The 26,484-nt window shown below is 43.8% G+C and overlaps 1 protein-coding gene across 8 annotated transcripts in view; it reads right to left on the reverse strand.

The window, feature by feature from the left end:
- NINL (ninein like) overlaps positions 1-26,484 on the reverse strand; it is a 185,390-nt gene that overhangs the window by 25,285 nt on the left and 133,621 nt on the right. For 6 of the 8 annotated variants that reach the window (XM_068232251.1, XM_068232250.1, XM_068232246.1 and 3 more), the window contains 5 exons: positions 23,471-23,589; positions 20,450-20,796; positions 8,262-9,581; positions 5,694-5,798; positions 2,151-2,220 (listed from right to left, as the gene is read on the reverse strand). In XM_068232251.1, the coding sequence (XP_068088352.1) occupies positions 2,151-2,220; positions 5,694-5,798; positions 8,262-9,581; positions 20,450-20,796; positions 23,471-23,589 (1,961 nt within the window). The remainder of the gene's footprint in view (positions 1-2,150; positions 2,221-5,693; positions 5,799-8,261; positions 9,582-20,449; positions 20,797-23,470; positions 23,590-26,484) is intronic. The other 2 variants (XM_068232253.1, XM_068232252.1) reach the window with 1 other exon arrangement.

The raw sequence follows: 26,484 nt of genomic DNA on the forward strand, positions 1-26,484 counted from the left end.
TATACACTGAATGGGTTTTTTTTTATCAAAAACATGTTTGTCCACATTTTTCGTGCTGCATGTATACAGAAATTTTACTTTATTTGAAAAATGTCAGCACAGAAAGTTAAAAAAAATCATTTTTTTGCCAAAATTCATGTCTTTTTTGATGAATATAATAAAAAGTAAAAATCGCAGGAGCAATCAAATAGCACCAAAAGAAAGCTTTATTAGTGACAAGAAAAGGAGCCAAAATTCATTTAGGTGGTAGGTTGTATGAGCGAGCAATAAACCGTGAAAGCTGCAGTGGTCTGAATGGAAAAAAAGTGGCCGGTCCTTAAGGGGTAGAAAGCCCTAGGTCCTCAAGTGGTTTAGAAGCTATATACTGTAATATTTGAATTTATATAAAGTTAGGGATGGAAAGATCTCCCAATCTCTTGTGCCAAAACGTGTTCTTATTGGGAATCCTAGGTTATTTGATAATAAGCTAGGATACCCAATAACAACAAGTTTTGGCACAAGAGAATGAGAGATCTTTCCGTTCCTAACTTTATATACATTCAAATATTACGGTATATAGCAGCTCAACTTTCCCCTATCCCTTTAAAGGATACCCGAACTGACATGATGAGATAGACGTGTATGTACTGTGCCTAGCACACAAATACCTATGCTGTGTTCCTTTTTTCTTTCTCTGCCTGAAAGAGTTAAATATCAGGTATGCAAGTGGCTGACTCAGTTTTGACTCAGACAGGAAGTGCCTACAGTGTGACCCTCACTGATGAGAAATTTCAACTATAAAACACTTTCCTAGCAGAAAATGGCTACTGAGAGCAAGAGAGAGGTAAAAAAAAGGGGAATTTCTTATCAGGGAGGGTCACACTGTAGTCACTTCCTGTCTGAGTCAGGACCAATTGCATACCTGATATTCAGGCAGAGAAAGAAAAAAAAGGAACACAGCCTAGTTATTTGTGTGCTTCGGTACTGTACATACACATGTCTATCTCATCATGTCACATGTCAGTTCGTGTATCCTTTAATATATGCAATCACATATACCCCACAGACTGTATTAGCCTTATACTGCACCCTATATATATATCCCAGCCCCCTATACTTTATGGACTGTATACCCTAACCCCCTATACCCATCCATAGGCGTAGCAATTACCCCTGTGACCTCTGCCACCGCAGGGGGGCCAAGAGGCTTTGGGGGACCCTCTCCCCAACCGCAATTGCAGCCAATCAGCATAGAAACCTCCCCATTTACTCACAAAAACCATGTGCTGGAGTGTGTGTAATTTTTTTCCTGCTTCACAGCAGAACACCCTCTGCTGCCATTCGCTGACTCCCAATCACGTGACCCACATAGTTTTCAAGGACCAAGGGGGCCCCATGCTATTATTTCTGCAGGGGGGCCCTACTAAGTCTAATTACACCCCTATACCTGTCCCTTATTCCCGCAACCACTCCCTTCCATGCTAATGTTTTGCTTTGGCAATGCTAAAATGTATTTGGTTCTGCCAATAAAGCTTTTTTTGAATTTGAACTTGCAATCTGCCCCTTCCCGAATGCTGGAAATCTTTAAAAATCCAAATGTTATAGCGGGTAGCCCAGGTTCTCAATTTTTATGGTGGCAACATCTGTTAACATGAAATAACTATCTTCAATGAGAAGTTAAAATCCCTTCAGCAATTTCAGATGAAACTAGGCTTACCCCAGAGCAAGCTATTCAGGACCACACACATTTTTAATGTCCTGAAATCTAAAATCAATTCAAAGCAGGTTCCTCAATTAACATATTTTGAGCTTGTGTGTCACAGAGAGACTCCATGAAAGGAGCTCTTATCTGTCATTTACTTCTCCTCAAATGATTTTGCTAATTTAATAATTGTCCAAATTCATATTTTACTCAGTATTTTTTTTTTTGTTTTGTTTTTTTAACGCAGCAAATTGATTTTCAATTTTCACTGGATACTAACAACACAGGAAGAAAAACGCAGCATGCAGGACTTTTTAATTGTATCAAAAATCAAAATCGCATGTAAAAATCACATCAAAATCAGAACCAGAATTGTACGTAGTGTAAACGAGCCCTTATATAGCCCTTATATAGCAGCAGTAGGAATACTATGAATCAGGGTGGGGAGAACAGGCTGTATATGCCTCACCTGTCTACTCAACTGCTCCAATTTGTAGTGCAAATTCTCAGCTTCTTTCTTCAGATCCTCAAGCTGAGTTCTATAAGACATGAGGGGGGCATACAATAGATACATAAGAAGTTTAAAGCACTGTACAATCAAGACATCCAGCAATACATGTACAAATACATAGATGTTCAGATTAAGTACAGCAGAAACAAGATTGTACTATGTACAGCGCAACGGAAGATGATAGAATATATATTATATATATATATATATATATATATATATATATATATATATATATATATATATATATATATATATATATATATATATATATATATATATATATATATATATATATATATATATATATATATATATAGTAGTGGCTGAACATATCCACAGTGCTCTTGCACTTACCTGCTGGCCTGCAAACTTCCCCATGCCAGACCTCAGAAACATCCAGCAGTTGCTCACTGCTTAGTAGGGATGATCAATGAGATGCAAATACTTCCAAAACAATGCAAACTTTTATGCAGCTTGAAAAAGGACCAACCAATTTAAACCTGGGTTTAAATTGAGTGGTCCATTTTAAAACTGCATACATGAATTTGCATCAACTCAGATAAATTTGCATCTCTTTGATGATCCCTACCGCTGAGGATTACTCAAATCTATAATCTCTTCATCAGGCCTGGTCATTGATCAGGCCACAGAGAGGAGAGGTGTGGATAACAAAGATCACAGATCAGGCTTTAATGTGCAGTAGTGCTGTGTGTGTGTGTAGTGTGTGTGTAGTGTGTGTGTGTGTGTGTGTGTGTGTGTGTGTGTGTGTGTGTAGTGTAGGTGTGTGTGTGTAGTGTAGGTGTGTGTGTGTAGTGTAGGTGTGTGTGTGTAGTGTAGGTGTGTGTGTGTGTGTAGTGTAGGTGTGTGTGTGTGTGTGTGTGTGTGTAGTGTAGGTGTGTAGTGTAGGTGTGTAGTGTAGGTGTGTAGTGTAGGTGTGTAGTGTAGGTGTGTAGTGTAGGTGTGTAGTGTAGGTGTGTAGTGTAGGTGTGTAGTGTAGGTGTGTAGTGTAGGTGTGTAGTGTAGGTGTGTAGTGTAGGTGTGTAGTGTAGGTGTGTAGTGTAGGTGTGTAGTGTAGGTGTGTAGTGTAGGTGTGTGTGTGTGTAGGTGTGTGTGTAGGTGTAGGTGTGTGTGTGTGTGTAGGTGTGTGTGTGTGTGTAGGTGTGTGTGTGTGTGTGTAGTGTAGGTGTGTAGTGTAGGTGTGTAGTGTAGGTGTGTAGTGTAGGTGTGTAGTGTAGGTGTGTAGTGTAGGTGTGTAGTGTAGGTGTGTAGTGTAGGTGTGTAGTGTAGGTGTGTAGTGTAGGTGTGTAGTTTAGGTGTGTAGTTTAGGTGTGTAGTGTAGGTGTGTAGTGTAGGTGTGTAGTGTAGGTGTGTAGTGTAGGTGTGTAGTGTAGGTGTGTAGTGTAGGTGTGTAGTGTAGGTGTGTAGTGTAGGTGTGTAGTGTAGGTGTGTAGTGTGTGTGTGTGTAGTGTGTGTGTGTGTGAGTGTGTAGGTGTGTGTGTGTGTGTGTAGTGTGTGTGTAGTGTGTGTGTGTGTGTGTGTGTGTGTGTGTGTGTGTGTGTAGTGTGTGTGTGTGTGTGTAGTGTAGGTGTGTGTGTGTAGTGTAGGTGTGTGTGTGTAGTGTAGGTGTGTGTGTGTGTGTGTGTGTAGTGTAGGTGTGTAGTGTAGGTGTGTAGTGTAGGTGTGTAGTGTAGGTGTGTAGTGTAGGTGTGTAGTGTAGGTGTGTAGTGTAGGTGTGTAGTGTAGGTGTGTAGTGTAGGTGTGTAGTGTAGGTGTGTGTGTGTGTGTAGGTGTGTGTGTGTGTGTAGGTGTGTGTGTGTGTAGGTGTGTGTGTGTGTGTAGGTGTGTGTGTGTGTGTGTGTGTAGGTGTGTGTGTGTGTGTGTGTGTGTAGTGTAGGTGTGTAGTGTAGGTGTGTAGTGTAGGTGTGTAGTGTAGGTGTGTAGTGTAGGTGTGTAGTGTAGGTGTGTAGTGTAGGTGTGTAGTGTAGGTGTGTAGTGTAGGTGTGTAGTTTAGGTGTGTAGTGTAGGTGTGTAGTGTAGGTGTGTAGTGTAGGTGTGTAGTGTAGGTGTGTAGTGTAGGTGTGTAGTGTAGGTGTGTAGTGTAGGTGTGTAGTGTAGGTGTGTAGTGTAGGTGTGTAGTGTGTGTGTGTGTAGGTGTGTGTGTGTGTGAGTGTGTGAGTGTGTAGGTGTGTGTGTGTGTGTAGGTGTGTGTGTGTGTGTGTAGGTGTGTGTGTGTGTGTAGGTGTGTGTGTGTGTGTGTGTAGGTGTGTGTGTGTGTGAGTGTGTGAGTGTGTAGGTGTGTGTGTGTGTGTAGGTGTGTGTGTGTGTGTAGGTGTGTGTGTAGGTGTGTGTGTGTGTGTAGGTGTGTGTGTGTGTGTAGGTGTGTGTGTGTGTAGGTGTGTGTGTGTGTGTAGGTGTGTGTGTGTGTGTAGGTGTGTGTGTGTGTGTGTGTAGGTGTGTGTGTGTGTGAGTGTGTAGGTGTGTGTGTGTGTGTAGGTGTGTGTGTGTGTGTGTGTAGGTGTGTGTGTGTGTGTGTGTAGGTGTGTGTGTGTGTGTAGGTGTGTGTGTGTGTGTAGGTGTGTGTGTGTGTGTAGGTGTGTGTGTGTGTGTGTAGGTGTGTGTGTGTGTGTAGGTGTGTGTGTGTGTGTAGGTGTGTGTGGGTGTGTAGGTGTGTGTGGGTGTGTAGGTGTGTGGGTGTGTGGGTGTGTAGGTGTGTGGGTGTGTAGGTGTGTAGTGTGTGTGTGCAGTGTGTGTGTAGTGTGTGCAGTGTGTGTGTGCAGTGTGTGTGTAGTGTGTGTAGTGTGTAGGGGTGTGTGTGTGTGTGTGTGTGTGTGTGTGTGTGTGTGGTGTGGTGTGTGTGTAGTGTGTATAGAGGGGTGGAGTCTGAAAGGTGTAGAAGGCAGCACAGAAAAACAGTTGGTATAGGCAAGGTGTGTGAAGAAAGAAAAATCTCATTCTTTAGGAATCAGAACTGGGTCTACTTATCCTTTTTATATTTCTGTCCCATTCATCTTAAAAAGGGACTCAGAGCTGGATTACATTAAAGGTTTTATACATATCTTGGTCTTCCTGCAGCTCCATACACTCCGATCGCTCCCACGCCACTGTCCTCAGCCTTCCCCCAGCTCCAATGCCGGGTCCCCGCCTTTCCATCAGACGCAGCCTGTCTACGCATGAGAAGTGCGCCCTCTACGTATCTCTCCTGCGGATGCTGGAAAGATACACAAAGAGCGCACTTCTCTTACGTCAGACTGGCTCCAACTGACGGAAGTGTATGACTTTTGTTTTGACTTTTTCTGCACGCAGCACTGATTTGATTATAGGTCTTGTCTATATATAAATGTACACACATTGCCAAAGAGGAAGTTATCAGGGGTTTTAAATGGTTGTATGCAGTTGAAATATCTTGAAATAAAGCTTTGATTTTAATTATTTACAACAGGTGGTGCTGTGATTTGACCATTTTTCTTTTGTTTATAAAATATCAGTAGGATTTCTTACCTATACTTCTTGTTGGCATCCTCCAGACTGACAATGTCCTGCTGGAGCCGCTCAATTTTATTCCTGAGGAAAGCGTTATCTTCTGATACCCTCGTCAGCTCCATTCTGTGGCAAAGACGGGGAATGCAAGCATTATTACTGTCAGTATATACAGTCTGACTTCATACACTGGAGCAGCAAGCTAAACATGAAAATAACTGGGAAGTACAGCTCTGACTGAACAAACCATTCATATCACAGCCTTCTGTGAGGGCCCAGAAACAAAATTACTGCTGGAAATGCCTCCTAAGACGAGATCTAACGATACACAGTTCAACCCACCTGTTTCTACTACATTTTTTTTAATAAGAGCTGACCTCTGAAATGAACCTGTTACAAATGTGAATTTGTAGCAATCCCAATCCCCATTCTGAAACAAACCCGATTAATTCCATAGTGCTGATTGCAGTAGCTCTGTGCATATTTACATGCAGTGGAATCTGTTACCAGTGCTCAGAAAGTACACACCTTTCATTATGATTGGCCAATAACTGACCAAGTTTACCACTTCCTTGTAGTATGAGGGTTTATTTCCACAGTCTGCTCATAGTATTCAAAACCTGTTGATCCTCATACCACAGAGAGGTGGAAAAATTGGTCAGTGATTGGCTAATAATAATTACAAGTGTGTACCAGGCTTTAGCTGTATACAGAAGCACAAGGTCTATTGCCAGGCAGGGATTGGGACTTGATCCCTTGGGCGAGGGTTCAGGGCAGAGGCTATAAAGACATTAACCTGCAGGCTAGCAATGTGTTGTAATACCATGGGGGGGGGGGGGGGGGGGGAAATCGTATGGCACACGACGTAGCAGGAGGTATAAGGAGGGAAAACAATGGAGTCTGCAGGAGCTAAGGTAGGATTTGGGAGTCCTAATCACTCAACCACACATCAAAGGGGGGCGGGGATCAGGGGCCACTGTACACAAGCTAGATTATTGGCAGAAGCTGCCCTAATAGCCGCCTCGGCTGAGAACCATCTAAAGCAGGGGTCTCAAACTCGCGGCCCGCGGGCCATTTGCGGCCCTCGATACAATATTTTGTGGCCCTCGCCAGCAAAAGCTTCCTTATAGTTCGCTTCAGTGCTCCCAAGTAATCCGCCGCATCCCCGCCGCTAAACGAGGGCTGCAGAGCCCCCAAAGTGCCCGGGGGGCAATCCGCCGGCATTTCCTGGAAGGGGCAGAGCTTTCAGCTTCAACTCTGCCCCTCCTGACGTCAATCCCCGCACGGATCGCCGCCTCTCCTCGCCCCTCTCTGTGAAGGAAGAGTGAGAGGGGCGGTCAGAGGCGGCGATGCGCCACGATTGTGAAATTCCTTATGCGGCCCAGCCTCATCCTGACTTTGCCTCCTGCGGCCCCCCAGGTAAATTGAGTTTGAGACCCCTGATCTAAAGAGTGTACAGGGCTTTACTGGGGAGCTTCCATCCAATCTGACACTGACGTTTGTAAAGACAACTCCGTTAACCTCCCTGGCGTTCAATTCTCCCAGGATTTCTGTGCAAACAGTGATAAAACTTATTTTTAAAACTTTTTTTTTCTTGTAACTTGCCAAAATGTGTCAAGCAAGGGTCTAGTATACAGTGCAGGAGAGTATTGATGTGTATGCATGTTTATACTGTTCACAGCATGTTTTTTTGGATGGACATTTCTGTCCATACCGCTAGGGATTAAATAACCGGATGGAAAAAAGCCAGGCGAGGTGGAAATCTCAACCGCAGCAGTTCTGGAAAGGAGATTTAGGATTACTACACATTCCTGTGACCAGCTTTCTACAAACTGCTATTATTGCTACTATCAAATTCAAAGTTATATTTAAGATAAAAAACATGGATCTATTAGATTCAAGCACGTGAGCTTCACTGAACCCCAACTCAGAGGAAAGAAAAGCAATACGAGCAGAAACTTTCTCCAGGTGGCTCATTTTCGCAATTAAAGATTTTTTTGAATTTAAACTAGACATTCCTGAACATCAGCAAAACACCACAGATAAGCAAAGTAATACAAACAATACATTTTTGTAATCTTTAAAAGAAATTTGGTGATGGTTAGTACAAGATAGATTCAAGTGGATAATCTGTGTGCATGCAGAGGTAAAATAGCAAAAATATACATACATTCAGAATAAAAAGTCAAATAATTTGCAAATAGTAAGCATAAAAGTGACATTTATGAGAGTCGTATAAAGAAAAATGCCTACAAAATATTGAACAAACTGCAAGTTACTTGGCTTCGATTTTTTTATCTATACATTTTTCTTCAGTCTTTCTATTGCTTTCATCTATGTCCCCATTGTAAAAGTCTGAAGGAAGAAAAAAAAATACCCTGAAAAAAATATTAGATCCCTCTATTTGTGATGACTGAAGAAAAAGAGAAAAAAAAGGTTGATGCATATAATCAAGAAATCCTTCAAAAACTGACAGAAAAAAGACCTCCTCAAATCATGTGGTCAGTGGTGGGGTTAGTACTGTGTCAGGTGTGCATTCAGTGAGTCATTGAAACGGAGGTTTGAATGGAGAAAAATCCATGGTCTAACCTGTCATCCAGACTTTGAGTTTCTTGTTCCATCTTCCGTACCAAGTCTTCCAGTTTGAAAAGCTGGTCTTTGATATGTGTTTTTTCGGTCTCCATCTCATTCCTGACTTCCTGGACTTGTACAGCTGTTAACTGTTCAATTTGTAGGCACTGATTCATTGCTTCTCCTAGCTGCCTTTGTAGGAGACGAAGCATGTCATCCTTACTCATCAGCTGCTGGCCTAATGTTGGACTGCCAGGAGTATGATCTTTGAGGTCTCCTGTTGAAGAAACGCACACATTGTTGGATTTGTCATCTCCAGTGAGGTTCTGCTCTAGTTCCTTCTCATCCATTAAATTCAGCTTGTACTCCAAGCCTATGTGGCCTGCTAACACTTCCACCTGTTTCCCCAGCTCCTCTTTCTCCCTGTCGAGCAACTGAAGAGCAGATTTTAAATTATGAACAGAGGCAATGCTGTCACACCACTGAGAGGTTAGTATTTTTGGTTTTCCATTAGCCAGCAGCCATTCACCTTCTCTGTTTTGTACCAGGTTGCTTAGATTTTCCTGTTCTTTATATGCTTTCTGATGCTTCTGAAGAGTCTCTCGAGCTTTTTTCTCCTCGTGCAGCTGTGCTCTCAGTGAGACTACCAAGCCCTCCATCTCCTGCAGTTTCATCAACATACTTGCCTCAATTTGTCTCAGAGATTGCACTCCTTCCACCATCTCTACAGAAGACAAGACCTGCTTGTATCGTGCCTGTGAGGGTGCAGAATTCCGTGCATGAAATAGGTTTTCATCCTCTGCTGTGTCGTTTCTATAGTCCATCATTTCTGTATTCACCTGATGTATGTGTCCGGCACTTATTCCAGTCTCTATGGAAAGTGATGGATGACATAGATCAGCTCCCATGTCTTCCATACAATCATTACTGCTTCTTCCAACTAATGGCTGTTGCTCTTTTCTCTCAATCAAGCAAGAGTTCTTAGCTTTTACCAGAAGTACATTCAAGCCCTCAATTTCATGGTTAAGCCTATTAATGTGATCTCCGTAGTGGTTTTCTAACATTTCCTTCTCCAAAGCAAAGGTTTTACAGATGCTAGCTTGTTCTACGGCGTTTAAGTGATGGTCGTTCCCCTGTGCAGTTAATGTCTTCTCTTTTTCTTCCCAGTGAATAATCTCCTTCTTGTGATCCTGCATTAGGCCCTGCTTTTCTAGCTCGTGCTTCTGTAAGAGTTCATTCTTTTCATTAAGGTGCTGCTGCATTAAAGACTGGAAATATTCAGCATACTGGGCTTCAACCTGTGCCAATTTCTCAGCCAGTTGTTCTTCTGCCTCTACCCTATAGATAAATGGATGGATTTTCACCTGAATTAAACAAATGATACATGCATTTCCTGGCTAAACAAAAACAAACAAAAAAAGACCTACGCTTAAAGTAAACTTTTTTTTTACAACAGCAGTAAAAATGCAATGCAGCAACGTATAAAGATAACAGCTTGGTTATAATACATGCGAAAGATATGGTTAACATTTAATACTGCCTGATACAAAAATACAGGACTATTTCTAGACTTTCCTCTTCATTTAAGATTATCAAAACCTTCATTATCTAAACCTAAATGATCAGACTAAGTACAGTATAAAATAAAATTAATTTGAGGAGTATGTTAAAGCCCAACCCCAGGCATACATCTGAAAAGACTGATAGCTCTGTAAGCAGACTGCTCCTATAAAAATAAGAAGCTTGTGCAGTTGGAAAAAGTCACATGACCTGCAACAATAGTGCTTAAAAAGGTAACACCACATTAGGGGAATAAAACAGGTTATTAGTTTGGAATAGAATGATGAGGGATTAGAATCTCTCTAACTGCCCTCCAGTGCATCAAAACGTACATCACTTCCTGTCCAGCCAAGAAGTTGGGAAAACTCCACGATAGAGAAAACAAGGGGTTGTTTTATTTTTTTATTTTGTTTTTTGGAGATGAAAAGTTAGAATCCCTGACTAGGTTTTATTGTTATCCCTCATGTACTACCCTCAGGAGCTTTCTCTTAAAGCCAGAATACCCTGGGGATACAAAAAAAAAAACAAAAAACACCTGGAACTGATACTCAGAGCATGTTGTGTAAAAACAAACTATCATCATATTATGTGCATTTTCTTACATGGTTGAATATTGGTGTTTACATTTGATCAGCAGGTCAATAGAGATAGATTACAAATAACATAACATGTATCTGTTTAAGGCTCTGGCAATGCAGAATTTCTAGGTCTATATTGAATGGTTCTGTAAGATGACTCACACATAGCAGAGAAAACTGCATAATCCTATGCTGGAAAAGGCTTCTATCCTACCTAGAATTATATATACGTTTGTAAACCAAGATACACCTGTTCAAATCACAGAATAGCAAGCCTGCTCTGGAACGAATATGTGGCCCAGAGGCAGATTTCAGATGATAGCTCCTTTCAGATAAAATGAATCCTGACATTCTGTAGACAGTGCCAGACTGGGCAAAATTCTGAAACATGGGCAAACACAAAACAAAAACTACTAACTCGATTTGGGGTTCAATCCTAAGTTAGGATACTTTCTGCAAGGAGTCTGTATGGTCTTCCAGCGTCCGTGTGGATTTTCTGCAGACTCACGGATTCCCTTCTCACCCCCAAAATCAACCATACTTGGAGGTCAACATACACGCCCCTCCTAATTGGCTATAGACTATGGTGGGGACAGCAGGCAGAAATGCTTTTAGGGAAAGGTAGTGACATTAATCAGTGTTGTCCAACTCCAGTCTTCGAGGGCCTCACACATTTTTGGTACAGCTCAAATTAATGGATAGGACTGAATCAGGGAAGGTGTGGTTTATAAAGTACAACGTATTTCTCCATTTCTCAGTCCATCCAAAATACCGGCATGGATATGGCCATCGAGGACTGAAGTTGTTAACAGCTCTGACAAATGGTTTAGTGTAACTTTAAAGCACTGCAAAAATATCCACAAATATCCACAGCATGAAAAAAATAAACTGAGCAGTAAAGCAGGTTTTAAGTTGTTTTACATACTGTAAGGTGAAAATAAACCCACAGTTTTATTTTCTTTTTAAAAGCTTAAACTGTACTCTTAACCGCTTCACCCCAAAGGCCATTTTACCCTTACCGCCAACAGCTATTTTCACCTGTCAGCACTTCTCTCATTCAGTTGGCCATAACTTTATCACTGCTTATCACACCTGAATGATCTAAAATCGTGTTTTTTCCCGCCATAAATAAGGCATTTTGCTGGCAATACTTGTTTTCCATGCATTTTATAGGGGAAACCATGGGGGGGGGGGGGGGGGGGGGTTGAATGAAAAAAAACACACTACCAGTATTTCTCTGAATCCATCCCCTATAGTTTTAAAATAAACCCACACATTTTATTTGCCCCGGCTATCACAATATTGAGATTATGTTCCTAGTACAATGTATGATGACGATATATTATTTAGAAATAAAGGTGTATTTTTCGTTCTTTTTTGTATCCTATCAATAATTACAAGCCCTTATTTGCCAACTTGTCTGTATAGCTTTAGGATGTGAGAGGAAACTGGAGTGCCCAGAGGAAACTCCGACACAGAGGGTAAATACCAACATCCATGCGGATGGTGTCCTGACTCAGATTCAAAGAAGGACCCAACTTTGCAAGGCAAGAGTGCTATACTGAGCACTAGAACCTACATATTTAAAGGACTTCCGAGGCCAAAATTAATAAAATCACACTATACCTTTTTTTTGCAGAATCCACGGAGGACGTCCTGCTCATCCTCCGCTCCGTGCCGCCATCAATGCATGTCTTTTCGTTCCCCTAGGGCTCGGCCCGACCCCACCGAACGGGTCGCATCGATGCCACCTCTAACATGGCCGCCGCCTTGCTCCGTGGCTGCCCAGTACGCTTTGTCGCTAGCGCGGCTGCGCAGCCTATTGCCCGCCTCCCGCCGCGTACTAGGTCCCGGCATGCTCCCCAAGCGTACGTCAGCGACAAAGCGTACTGCGCAGCCACGGAGCAAGGCGGCGGCCATGTTAGAGGTGGCATCGATGCGACCCGTTCGGTGGGGTCGGGCCGAGCCCTAGGGGAACGAAAAGACCTGCATTGATGGCGGCACGGAGCGGAGGACGGGCAGGACGTCCTCCGTGGATTCTGCAAAAAAAAAAAAAAAAAAAAAAAAAAAAAAAGGTATAGTGTGATTTTATTAATTTTGGCCTCGGAAGTCCTTTAAGAAAAATTAGGCAATACACAATCATATGAAAGAAAATTGTTTGGTGGTTTTGCCTAGCAGCTCATGTGCAGAAAATATTTTCTACTGCTAAGTAGCAAAAGGTTAGATGATAAAAGGATTTGAAATTAATGCATCAAATATTCAGGGCCCTGTTCAGGAACAAATGTATTCCAAGTGCCTATGTGAGCACTCAGTTTGGCCAATGTCAAAAAAAAAAAAAAAAAAGTAAATTACCTGGTCAAAAGTGCAGATACTGCCCATTTCCTACACAATAGCCTGTCACGGCTATAGACTGCAGTCTTCTAAGACAGATCCAGCCTGTGCCTTCCTCCATGCTGTCTGAATAGTGATATGACGTAATCCAGAAAGGTGCAACAGCCACACCCATAGAGCCTGGAAACAATCTCTGAACTCCGCTCCTGGTCATTTGATCAAAATTTCAAGCCAGGATATGTAACTGCAGAGGCCTCAATTCACACAAAGAAAAAGTAACACCTGAGCTCTATTATTACTAACCTATTGGATATTTTTAGTTTTGTGCCTGGAAATGGGCTTTAACAATTACAAAATTATATACTATATAGGTAGCTAAGCTCTTTATGGCATTAATTTTATTCAGATGATTTACAATTAAATAGACCAAGAGGAATATGGAATGTGCCATTGTCAACTTCCTACATGCCTGACTGTGGACTGATCTATGGTCTTTAATACCCCCCCCCCCCCTCAAACTCTGACCACAAACAAAATCAGTGTTCTGACTCCACTCTGAATTCTCAGGCTACAGGCGTATTCTAGGTGTGAAGGTGGGTACACACATCAGATAAAAGTCTTTGGAAAATGAAAGATCACAGACCAATTTTACCCCCTTCCATGTAGTATGAGAGCCATACCTACACAGTCTAGTCTATTGAGCTGAACTCCCCAACAGATAAAAATCTTTGCAAGATGCTGTACACGTGCAACAGATCAGTATCTGCAAAAGTTCCGTTCCTGCAAAATGTATTCATAGTCTATGATATCTGCAGATCCTCATACATGACATTCATCTGCAGATCAGACAATTATCTGCAGATCTGAAGATCCATCCTGGTGGATTTGATCTGCAGATGATTGTCCATTAAACAAGGTGTGTATGATGATCTGCAGATATCAGACTATGAATGCATTTTGCAGGAACGTATCTTTTGCAGGAACTGATCTGTTGAATGTGTACAGTATCTTTCTGTTCAGCATCTTGCAAAGATTTCAGTCTGATGGGGAGTTCAGTTTAAAAGTCTAGACTGTAGGTATGGCTCTCATACTACATGGAAGGGGGTAAAATTGGTCCGTGATCTTTCATTTTCCAAAGGCTTTTATCTGATTTGTGTACCCACCTTGACACTAAGGGCTTATTCACACTATGTGAGTTGCAGTGAGTTTTGACTCACTGCACCTAGTGTGCATTTTACAAGGGAACATAAAAAGAAAAAGTCTATAGACTCATTTTATCAGTCACACTACAACAGTGAGTGGCTGTGCAGTCCATTTCAACTCGCCGGGAGTTAAAACCATGGCATTTTACAAACCCATTCAGGAGTTTGTTATTCACACCTTTTCATGCATTCCAACTCACTGATTAGTGTGAATGAGCCCTTAGGCCTCTCTCACACAGGAGGGCTGAAGGTGGTGAATTCACTGGCTGTAAGCTACTCCTGCGCACCTGTCTTGCTTGCACTCGGCTTGGGCGATGGAGAGGTACTGAGTGTGGCAATGGGTTACTGAATTGCCTAAGGAGCGCATAGTTCAGCCATCCTTGTGAAACCTATAAGTACCCCTGACCTGGGGGGGGGGGGAATACAAATTGCTGATTGAAGCCCATGGTGGGCTAGATTATGTCCTCTTGAGTCTCCAGATGCTGATAGTTGTCTTCGGGGTCCCTCTCATACCCAGTCCTCTTCCTCCAAGTTCATCCGAGGGGTGCAGGACGATTCTGAGCTGTGCATGCGCGACTTTAACTGCACATGTGCAATAAAAGCAGTCATGGACAATTACTTTGGCTGCGCATGCGCATTTCAGAACATGCACCCGCAGGAAAGTTCCAGATAAGCTTTAGAGGGAGGGATCCAGTCGAATATTTGAGGACTGGGGAACAGGAGTAACCCCAAGGACAATGAGCAGCATCTGGACACTCGGGAGGAGGGAATCTAGCAAACCATGGGCTTCATTCAATTCTTCTAAGATCAGCTTGACAGAAAAGGGTTTGGTTTTGCTTTATCCTGTCTTGCTTTAAAATCAATAAAATTAAACATTTATAGTATGCTGTTCATATCAAAGATATAAGATATTATGACATCCAGTAACTGTGTGTGACCTGAGTAAACAACAGCACTGAATTATACAGTACTAACCAGTCTGATCAAAGAAACAGTCAATCGTGTAACCAGGAAACATATACTCTACAGTCAAAAGCAGCATATTGATCACAGCTCACATATAACAGGTGCACATTAGAAGCAAGCGCTGTCAGTAAGAAGCTTGCAGTTACATAGCAAATGCAGAGCAGGAAAGGAGCAGTGTAAAATTGCATGCTGGATAATCCTCAAAACAGATTCAGGAGGATTAAAACTGTAACCAGGCCCCACAAGCAGATTTCACACACCCTGGCATATTAGGACCCAGAGGAAGCATTGGAAAACATACTTGCATGCCTCAGGACTTTAAACATTTTTACATAAATCTGAGTCACAATTGCAAACTGTAAAGGGGAATTTGTGACAAACAGCTAAATATTTATAGGATGCAGATAGCTAAACCATTTACAGTGAACATGAAATCAGAATATGAAGCCAAACTAACAGCAAGGCTGTACATCCAGCACTTTACCTGTAAGTTTCTAATTTAAAAGCCCTACCTGAGCCCAAGCTGGTCCTCCTGGTAATGCTCACACATCCAGGAAGCATAAGTGCAGGGATGCTGCCCTCTGGTGTCACACTCCGGCCTCTGCATCAATGCAGAGATCAGAACCAGACTTAAACTGGGATAGGAGTGGAACTTTAACCTCGTAACCTGTGTTAAAGGAAACCTTAACCCCCCCCCCCCCCCAAAAAAAAAAAGTTTCACTTACCTGGGGCTTCTACCAGCCCCCCGCAGCCATCCTGTGCCCTCGTAGTCAATCACTGCTGCTCCAGTCCCCCACCGCCAGCTAGTTTCGGTCGGCTGGCCGCCACGCGTACCTTTGCACGCATTACCGTTGGTGCAGGAGGCCATCGGGGACGTGAACACGTATCCTTGTACACGTTGCACCTGCACCAGCGGTAACATGCAGAGGTACAAGTGGCGGCCCGCCAACTCCGAGTCGGCAAAAACGAAACTAGCTGGCGGCGGGGGACCGGAGCAGCAGTGAGTGACTACGAGGGCACAGGATTGCTGCAGGGGGCTGGTGGGTGGGGGGGGGGGGTGGAAGATTAGGTTTCCTTTAACGCACACCTGAAGTGAGAGGAATTTGAATGCTGAAAGATTTTGTTTTAAATAATGCAAATTGCCTGACTGCCCTGCTGATCTGTGCCTTTAATACGTTTTTAGCTATAGACCCTGAACAAGCATGTAGTCTGACTGGATTAGCTGCATGCTTCTTTCAGGTGAGTGATTCGGACACTAATGCAGCAAAAAAAAAAAAAACCTCAGGACGACTGCCAGGCAACCCATACGGTCCTCTCAGCTCTAAAAGATACACAACAGCAACAGCATAATAACCTTTAAACAAAAACATTTATTTTGTTACTACTGATACGAATACTAAAATAAATCTGCACTGTTTGTTGTTAACAGCCTGTGCTTTCAAGTGAGCTTATCTGCCCTGGCAGTCGTGTAACACAGGGCAGAGATCAAATTACAACTTGTGATTAGACACAAATGAGGGGCAATTAAAACGGGCTAAACTCTCTAAATACCTACATTCCTCTCTATTTTCCTTCTGTCCTGTGCAAGAGTTCAGGTCCACTTTAAAAGGAAATAAATATGGCAGCCCCAATATGCCTCCCACTTCAGTTTCCCTTTAAAGGTAGAACTACAGTGGCACATTGCTTTTAGAAACCGTCACCACTAGGAAGACAGCCTCACAGTTTGCTTGGCTTTCTATAAAGTTCAGAGTCAACATGATTAGCCTCTTCAAAGTTCTGTCTGGTAATGCTAGATTTCTGACATGCTGCATAGCCAGCCAGGTTTACCCGCCATGTTACAATTTTTTCTCTGCATTATCCTGATTTTTAGACAGTGAATAATCAAAATAATGCTAATCCATTCCCTAATAAGCTGGAAAGTGACACAAAGCAGCAAAGTGGAGTTCTAAAGTAATCCTGGCTGGCTGCGGCAATCACAGACCTGCAAATCATCTGTGTGGTATACCTTCCCATGTGTTACAAGTTTTCAGTCTGCATTCAGTGTTGCAGCTGGCCTGGCCCTAGACTTTTTGCCGCCTGAGGCAAACTTAAAAGAAATCGCCGCCCCCAACCGTGGGTGTAAGGAGCCGCCGAGCTGTAGGGGATAGCGGGCAGGAAGGGGGTATTGGGCCTAGCGGCGGGGAGGGGGGTCAGACCCCCCCCCCCCTCGCCTGGGTCCCCCGTCCTCCGCTCCCCTCCAGCTTTAAAAAGTTAAGTTGCTGCAGTTATTGTAAGAGGCACAGGCGGGGATCACTCACCTTTTCCGTGTTCCAACGTGCGCTCCACTGACGTCACTTCCTGTAGCGCCGTCCACTTACAATACAGTGGGCGGCGTAGCAAGAAGTGACGTCAGTGGAGCGCACGCTGGAACGCGGAAGAGGTGAGTGATCCCCGCATGTTGCCTCTTACAATAGCGGCGGCAACTTAACTTTTTAAAGCTGGAGGGGAGCGGAGGACGGGGACCCAGGTGAGGGAGGGGGGGGGGTCCAACCCCCCTCCCCGCCGCTAGGCCCAATACCCCCTTCCTGCCCGCTATCCCCATCCAGTTCGTGCGGCCCCCCACACCCACAGACAGGCGGGTGCCGCCCCCCCAGAAGTGCCGCCTGAGGCAAAAGTTTCACCCCCGCCTCATGGGCGGGCCGGCCCTGCAGCTGGCTATCGATCTTTCTGACACCTGTGATTTAAGAAATAAACTGACTTGAAGTAGTGTTACCAATCCAGTCCGTGTCTGGCAACCAACAAAGACCAGCTGTTCCTCACTCATATTAACCAATTGCAAATCACATTTCTCTGGTGTAACTGCAGGAGAGGGAAGACTAGTAAGCTTATAGTTACCATGCATCATTCTTTTCAAAAGGAACCAACACTAACTATTGTGTTTTAATGTTAAGAGTTACATTTAGATTGTATTGGAGCAGCATTATGCTGGGTACACACGGTACGATTTTCCGTGCGATTTTCCGACCCAATCGTTTTTTCCGCACGATTCGCTTATAGGACAGAAACTATCAGGAGCAATATCGGATATGACGGATTTTATCAATCGGATCCATCACACAGAAAATCGTACCGTGTGTATTCGACATTACATTATGTATGATGCACCTACAGGCAAAGTCATGTGGGATAAAACAGGATGCAGAAATGGCACAGGATCATCTTTATTGCCCGGGTTCAATCACATCTTGTCATTTCCACTTTCTGTTTTAGCACACTTAATTTTGAAGACATAGAAAAAAAATGTAAAAAAGATTTTTTTTTAAATGACCTGTAGGATATGGAGGCTGCCATATTTATTTCCTTTTAATCCATGCAAATTGCCTGGCTGTCAAACTGATCCTTTGCCTGTAATGCTTTTTAGCCATAGATCCTGAACAAGGATGCAGATCAGATGTTTCTGACAAGATTAGCTGCATGAGTGTTTCAGGTGTGCGATTCAGACACTACTGACAAGAGATCAGCAGGATGCCAGGCAACTGGTATTGCTTAAAAGGAAAGCAATATGGCAGCCACCATATTCATTTCACATCAGGGCCCATATGCAATTAACGTTTTCACCTGAGTTTTCTCCTAGGTGATATTTACACAACTTGTAAATAAAATGATTTTTTAAATCCCCAGCAAGCAAGAAAATACTTAAAATAATGTTGAAAGTACTTGTTCCACTACTTTTTGGTATTTTTTTCAGTTGCAAAGTGCTGAAAAGTTATTTTAAAAAGAAGTTGAAAAATGATCTCCTAGAAGAAAACTCAGGAGAAAAATATAATTGCATATGGGCCCAGGTGTCCTTTAAGCAGGGCCGGATTTAGGCCATGGCCTAGGGCACCACAGGAGCAAGGGCACCAAAGCAGCAGGCTAAACTGGTGCAGCATTTGCAAGTTTGCAAATGCTGCAATGCAGGGGGATCAGGCGAGCGCCTGACTGTGGTACTCTGCTGCCAGCCGCCTGTGCAGCAGCTACCGTTTGCATTGTGGCCGGTGGCTATGGACTTGGACAGCATTGGAGACGGAAATGAAAGAAAGCTTCTGCACTGGAGACGAGTGGAGAAATAAGTGACACTAATGGCTGCTGCAGTGTGGAAGCGAGCTGGCTACCTATACTGAAAGGGGGTGGGAAAAGGAAGGATTAAAGAGAATCTGTAACGTCAAAACGTCCCCTGGGGGGTACTCACCTCGGGTGGGGGAAGCCTCAGGATCCTAATGAGGCTTCCCACGCCGTCCTCCGTCCCTCAGGGGTCTCGCTGCAGCCCTCCGTACAAGATGACGTCAATATTTACCTTCCCGGCTCCTGCGCAGGCGCTCTGAAGGCTGTCGGCTCCGAAGTAGGCGGAAATACCCGATCGCCGTCGGGTCTGCTCTACTGCGCAGGCGCAACTTTCCGCCGCCTGCGCAGTAGAGCGGACCCGACTGAGATCGGGTATTTCCGTCTACTTCAGAGCCGAAAGCAGCCACAGCGCCCCCGCTGGAGCCAGCAAAGGTAAATATTGAATTGACAGTCGGGTCTGTCGCCGGCTGTTCGGAGGGCTGCAGCAAGACCCCCATGGGACAGAGGACGGCGTGGGAAGCCTCATTCGGATCCCGAGGCTTCCCCCACCCGAGGGGAGTACCTACCAGGGGATGTTTTTGATGTTACAGAGTCTCTTTAAGGGAGTCATCTGGCAACCTATACCGGAGGGAAAGGGGGAAGGGTCATCTGGCTACCTATACTGAAGGGGGTGGATGGTGACAGGGGCCTTGGGTGGTAAAGAGTACAAATCCGGCCCTGCCTTTAAGCTATTGCAGATGTACACTGTGCAGCTTCTAACATATTAAAAGCCAAACTTCACCCGTTGCAACTGCAAAGTAGCTTGAATGAGCCCTTGTGGTATCTTGATAAAATATTACCAAATGAAAACTCACGTAAGACAGTACACAATTACAAACTTAAAATATATTTAATTATCTCAATGTGCAGTTTGAAAGCGCTGAGAACGCAAATAAAAATAGGACATCTTGTATGAAAAAAATGTGTACTTTCCTAGTTCTTAATAATGCCTGGATTCTTGTCAATAAAATCAGTGACAAGTGCTCAGCACCGGTGATCATTGTCTGACAGAAGGGCTGGAGTGCAGCAAAACACACAGCCCACCTGAAAGTAGCATGAGGTATTTTTGTGGTTAAAAAAAAAAAAAAATTATAAAAAATAAAAAATGATAATGTTCTTATCTTACATAAGTGCAGTTTTAGTGGTTATTCACAAGTAATACTGAGGCAGATGTTAGGACACAACAGTAAAGAGGTCATGCATGACAAAGATGTCCCTGAGAATTGGTTTGTGTGACACATGCATTAGGGGGCAGTCAAGCCGCATACGGGGTAACAGCAAACATGGCAGCAAGCATTTGTGAGCCGGGTGAAAAGCAAGATAGGTTGAGTCAGAGGCATAGATCAGCAAAGTCACTGAACAGGAGTCAGGGAAATCGGATTACACTCTGCCACTGCCATTATGCATCTACTCTAAAATACCATAGAGTAAATAGGTGATATCAGACCTCAATGACTGAAGTTCATGCTGGTGGGTCCTCCTTAGCTCCTCTTCCAGTTGCTCCTTTTCACTGGACAGCCGCTGGCCCAGTGCAGAAATCTCTTTTGCGTAGTACTCTTCCATGGCAGTTCTCTCTCTCTCAAACTTCCTCTCCATTTCCTGGAGCTGAGCAGTTTTGGGCATCTGATCTTTTAAGCCATCTATGACCTCCTGATATTTTGAGTTGAGTTTCTCAAGGTCGGCTTTCTGCTCCTCCAGCTCGCTGATTTCCAGCTTGAAGCTCTGCTCTGTCTCTTTTCTCTCTTTCTCAAAGTTAGCTTTCATGAGTTCCACTTCTCGCTCATAATAGTTGACCTAAAAATGACATTTTTACATAAGTAAATGTTTCTAAGACATTTCATTGTAAACCAGACTGAAATCCACTGTGTTAAAGCGGAATATAACCCTGCATTTCAACTTTGCTCTAAAACATTATTTACAGCATATTATACGCAACCAGCATTTTTTTTTTACTAGACCAGCATTGGAAGGGTTACAAACAGAGCTTTAAAGTTCCGTGGAGAGAACTGCTCCCTGCAGCCGAAGTTTAGATAGATACATTTAAGTAAACAGAATGTAACACGTGAGGAATGTTACACACTCTTTGGCTGTCCTCCAGCTCCTGCACAGTCAGAGAGAGTGAGTCACATTCCACACTTGTTACATTCTGTTTACTTAAATGTATCTATCTAAACGTCGGCTGCGGGGAGCAGTTCTCTCCACGGAACTTTAAAGCTCTGTGTGCAACCCCAATGCTGGTCTAGTAGAAAAAAAAAATGTTGGTTGCATATAATATGCTGTAAATAATGTTTTAGAGCAAAGTTGAAATGCAGAGATATATTCCGCTTTAAGCATACAAATGATCTGCTAATGGGTTAGCCAGAGATTAATTACTGAATCTGAGAGAGCCTAAGCGCTTTGAGTCCTATGGGAGAAAAGCGCTATATAAATATTATTGTATTGTATTGTATAGAGATCCCCACTATCTTCCATGGGCTTGCGTCTAGTAGTTAGGGAAGCCATCAGGTTATCTGGACACTAGATTACTCAGTGGTGACTATTATTATTTAGGATGTATATAGCACCATCTTCTGCAGCGCTATATATAGTATGTAGTCATGTCACTAACTGTTCCTCAGAGGAGCTCACAATCTAATCCCTACCATAGTAATGTCTATTGTAGTCTAAGTTCAATTTTGTGGGGAATTAACTTCTCTATGTTTTTTAGGAGGTGCAGGAGGAAACCAGAGTTCCCGGAGCAACCCCACACAAACATGGTGAGAGCATACTAACTCCTTGTAGATGTTGACTTGGCTGAGATTTGGACCACTAAACTAGTGCTGCAAGGTGAGTGCCACCCACTATGGGACAGGGACTTCAGCTCATTGACCTATATTATGGAAACCCAGATATGAAGAAGTGGCCATACCAACACTAAAGACTCTGCTAACGTTTATAAAGAAAAAACAGTTTCACGTATTAAGACATCTCATACGTCAAGAGCATGCTCATGTACACTGCTAATAGGTTCACTTAAAACAATGTAAAAGGTGAATGGAAATAATCCGCAGCACTAGAATTATATTTGCCAGATTTTCTTCTTATTACCTTACAACTCTGCCTACTGTACCTCTACAATATAGAAGCGACAGTGAAGACTGGCGTACAGTGAATGTGCTACGTCAGCACATCAGTTGCCACCCAGATGTGGTACCCATACAATTTAATGGTAACGCATCTGTCGCAGCACATAAAACACTACTGCATGCATTTTCATTGGACAGCAGATGCATTGCTACAACACTGAAAAAAGCACAGAATCTGCCTGTCAACTGATATACTGATGCAGCGCATTCGCTGTAAATGCGGCTTTACCAAGCACTTCATACTCTCCTGGTCTGACGGACCATTCAATACAAGATATAACCCCGTGTATTGAAGTCATTTATAGGTTATACATTAACAGCTGGTGGTTAAACCTACCCGGCAGATGCCCGTCCACTATCGGTCATGTTATTAAAAACACATTACAGAGTAACAACATGCTCATGTCCAAGTCATAAGACACCAACTTCTGGTACAGCTATCCTCACCTAATCGGCCAACAGCTTTACTTGTTTACTCTATACCTGCTCTAAGATGGAATCACATACTACCTCAGGGCAAGGCATGACTAGGCACTGCAAGCTTTAGGTGCATTCGGAACATGCTCCCTGGGGAAAAAGATAATAGCGTAAATACCTCCTCTTTTGATTCTACATTACATCATGTGACTAGTCACATCCCACGAAGCACAGAGATGTGAGATAGCATATGTGTGCATTGCACCAGCTTGCAGACAGCATGTTCTAGGTGCATCTGAAGTTCCGGGTAATGGCATCTTTTCTGCATTGCGTTGCTGGTCTTCTGGGCACATAGTGGAAGAGGTAAGCATGCACCTGACCAGAACCTACAACTTCAAGAAAAACTCAGGGCTAAATTGGAACCTGCCAATACATAACTTAGTGCAAGACTAGTACAAGAAGAATTTAGAAGCCACTCAGCCTAAAGCATTTCACAAGTACCATCTGACCAGTGGTCAATCGCTCCTTGCAGAAATGCAGAGCTCACTGGTTCTCAGTGTGGTCAACAATTAATTTTTCCCCATTTGTTCATCATCAAGCAGATGGCAGAATTACTGAAAACCTTTTAAAATGCTTACGCTTCAAACACTTGAAAAATGTTCCAGGAATTTGTTAAGCAGTTGTTTTCCACACATTCTAAAAAGTGGCCACAGATGATCCAATCCGCTGGACGATCAATCGCTTCCGACCGCTGCTATAATCGATTGGAAATAATCGATCATCCGGCGGATTGGATGGATAGTTGCTACTATAAGCCAACTCGTGTATGGCTAACATGTAATATAAAGAAGTGTCTAATACATAGATTTTTTTTTTCCAGTCTGATAGTGCATTTCAGCTATAAATAAAATGCAATCTTATCGGACCTTTGTTTCAAGCTGTATTTTCAGATCCTCGATTTCTTGCTGCAGTTCCTTCACTTGATGCTTTGTAAGCTCTGCTTCCATGTTCATAGAAGGTCCTTCAGACATGATGGGCGACAACCCTAATAATAATAATAATAATAATAATAATAATAATAATAATAATAGGAAGAGGAGGAAGAGGAAGAGGAAGAAGAGGAAGAGGAAGAAGAAGAAAAACACTACACAGTTCCAGGTAAAGAAAGAAAAACTGTAGGAGATGCCTTCTGCTAAATAGATTGGTGGAAGCATCACTTTAAAGAGACTCCGAAGCTTACAAAATTACTTTTTTTTTTTTTTTTTTTAGGCAGTCCTATTCAGCATTAATGACATAGCTGAAATGCCGCTATCCCGCCGCAAAATGGGGCCTTAATCACCCCCAAATACCAGGGCAAAAAGCCACGACAAGTCGTGGATTTTGCAGCCCGGGGAGGCAGACCGTAGCACTGTAGCTCTGCCTCCATTCACGTCAATCTCAGTAGATCTCACCCTCTCCCCCACCCCTCTCAGTGAAAGAAGACAGAGGGGCGTGGGAGAGGAGGTGATCAGCGAGGATTAATGTGAGGTGAGGCAGAGCTACTGCTCACTGCTCTGCCTCTAACAGGAAGGAGCCCTGCAATTTGCCCCTGGGATTTTGGGGTAAGGCCTCGTTTTGCCGACAGATAGAGGCGTTTTAGCTATGCCATTAATGCTGAAGAGGACTGCCCAAAAAAAACAAAAAAAAAATGTACAATTCACACTCTTTTAGAACACTCCGTTCTCTTTGTCAGGCATAATGTTATGCAGATAACTGGAAAAGTAACAAACACATAAGCACACTGTACTAAAAGAGTAAACATAATACAGACAAAACCTTTGGGTGAGAGGACAAGTACAATACAGTGGAGCAGTAATGTCTCACGTCGTCCTCCTCCGATCAGTTGTTCCCCACCACCGGCATCGGGCAATTATTCGTCTAACAAGACGAATAATGCGCGCTCCTGCTCGCGTCATCAGGAAGCTTACTGTGCAGGCGCAGTACGAAGTTTTCTTGTACTGCGCCTACGCAGTAAGCTCCTGATGATGTGCGCAGCCGCAGTTGAATGGGATGCCGAGCTATATCGGGGCTGGCGGTGGAGAAAGGCGGATCGGAGGAGGACGGCGTGGGACATTACTGCTACAGGGGGCTGATAGAAGCCCCAGGTAAGTGTCTGTTTTTATCTTCAACACCCCCCACAGAACCCCTTTAAATGCGTCTTCCCCTAGATACTGTTAGGCCATTCGATTTTGAATCGTAGTAATCATTAAGCTGTTCCCCATCCCCTTCTTGCACCTCTGACAATGGTTGGCCTTGGCAGGTTTTGGTGCACCCTATCAATTGTTATGTACACAAACCTTTGGGGAGGGGGGGCCCAATGTACTACTTGCACTGGGGCCCATAGCACCTTAGCTATGCCACTGTTGGTCAGGTGATAGATATGGAAATCTCTGATTTGCTAGTCATGATCATGTGCTAAAGCAGGATGTGATCACAGTAAATAAAATCTTTGCAAATCTATCAGTTGATCAAACATATTACATGGTTCTCTAGGAGTTCTCCTAGACATGACCATCACTATATGAAACAAGCAATGCTTGTACAGATACATATATAATCTGAATGTATAAGGGCCAATTCATATACACAGTTGTTGAAAGCAATTTGTTTTCTTCCATTTTAATGTTTTAAACTTTTCTTGCACTGTCTACTTATTTTTGAAATGTGTTTGAAGTTGTTTATGTAGTGAGCTGCGTTTAAATGACACCTGAAAAGAGAGGGGGATATAGAGGCCACCATATTTCTTTATTGTCTAATGTCCTGCTGAGCTTCCATTAGTAATGTTATTTACGTGGCAAACCTCAATCCCAAGTTAAATGGTGCACGACTGTTGAATGGTGCAAGGACTTTCACCTCCACAGATATAAGAGTCAGCACACCTAATTTGCAATAAGCAATTCAAGTGTATTTGTGCATTAGCACAAACTGCAAAAAAAACAAACAAAAAAAATAAAGTATTTCCGTGTAGTTCGGAACGAAAAGCCGCCACAGCGCCCCCGCTGGAGCCTGCAAAGGTAAATATTGAACTGACAGTCGGCACAGTCGCCGGCTGTTCGGAGGGCTGCGGCGAGACCCCCGTGGGACAGAGGTTGGCGTGGGAAGCCTCATTAGGATCCGGAGGCTTCCCCCACCCGAGGTGAGTACCCCCCAGGGGATCTTTTTAATGTTACAGAGTCTCTTTAACCACTTGAGGACCCACCCTTTACCCCCCCTTAAGGACCAGCGCTGTTTGTTGTGATCTGTGCTGGGTGGGCTCTGCAGCCCCCAGCACAGATCAGGGTGCACGCAGAGCGATCAGATCGCCCCCCTTTTTTCCCCCCTATGGGGATGATGTGCAGGGGGGGTCTGATCGCTCCTGCCTGCAGGCATGTTGCGGGGGGGGGGGGGGGGCACCTCAAAGCCCCCCTCCGCGGCGACATTCTCCCCCTCCCTCTCCTACCTTTCCCCCCCGGTGATCCGGGCTGCACAGGACGCTATCCGTCCTGTGCAGCCAGTGACAGGACGTCCCCTGTCACATGGCGGCGATCCCCGGCCGCTGACTGGCCGGGGATCGCCGATCTGCCTTACGGCGCTGCGGCGCAGCAGCGCCGTACAATGTAAACAAAGCGGATTATTTCCGCTTGTGTTTACATTTAGCCTGCGAGCCGCCATCGGCGGCCCGCAGGCTATTCACGGAGCCCCCCGCCGTGAATTGACAGGAAGCAGCCACTCGCGCGAGCGGTTGCTTCCTGATTAATCAGCCTGCAGCTGGCGACGCAGAACTGCGTCGCTGGTCCTGCAGCTGCCACTTTGCTGACGCACGGTATAAGCGTGCGGTCGGCAAGTGGTTACGGGCCTCACAGGATCTCCTTCTTTGACATATGCAACTGAAAACTTTTCCTGCACTTTGCATATATCCAAA

This window comes from Hyperolius riggenbachi, chromosome 4 (genome assembly GCF_040937935.1).
Source record: "Hyperolius riggenbachi isolate aHypRig1 chromosome 4, aHypRig1.pri, whole genome shotgun sequence".
Classification (NCBI taxonomy): domain Eukaryota; kingdom Metazoa; phylum Chordata; class Amphibia; order Anura; family Hyperoliidae; genus Hyperolius; species Hyperolius riggenbachi.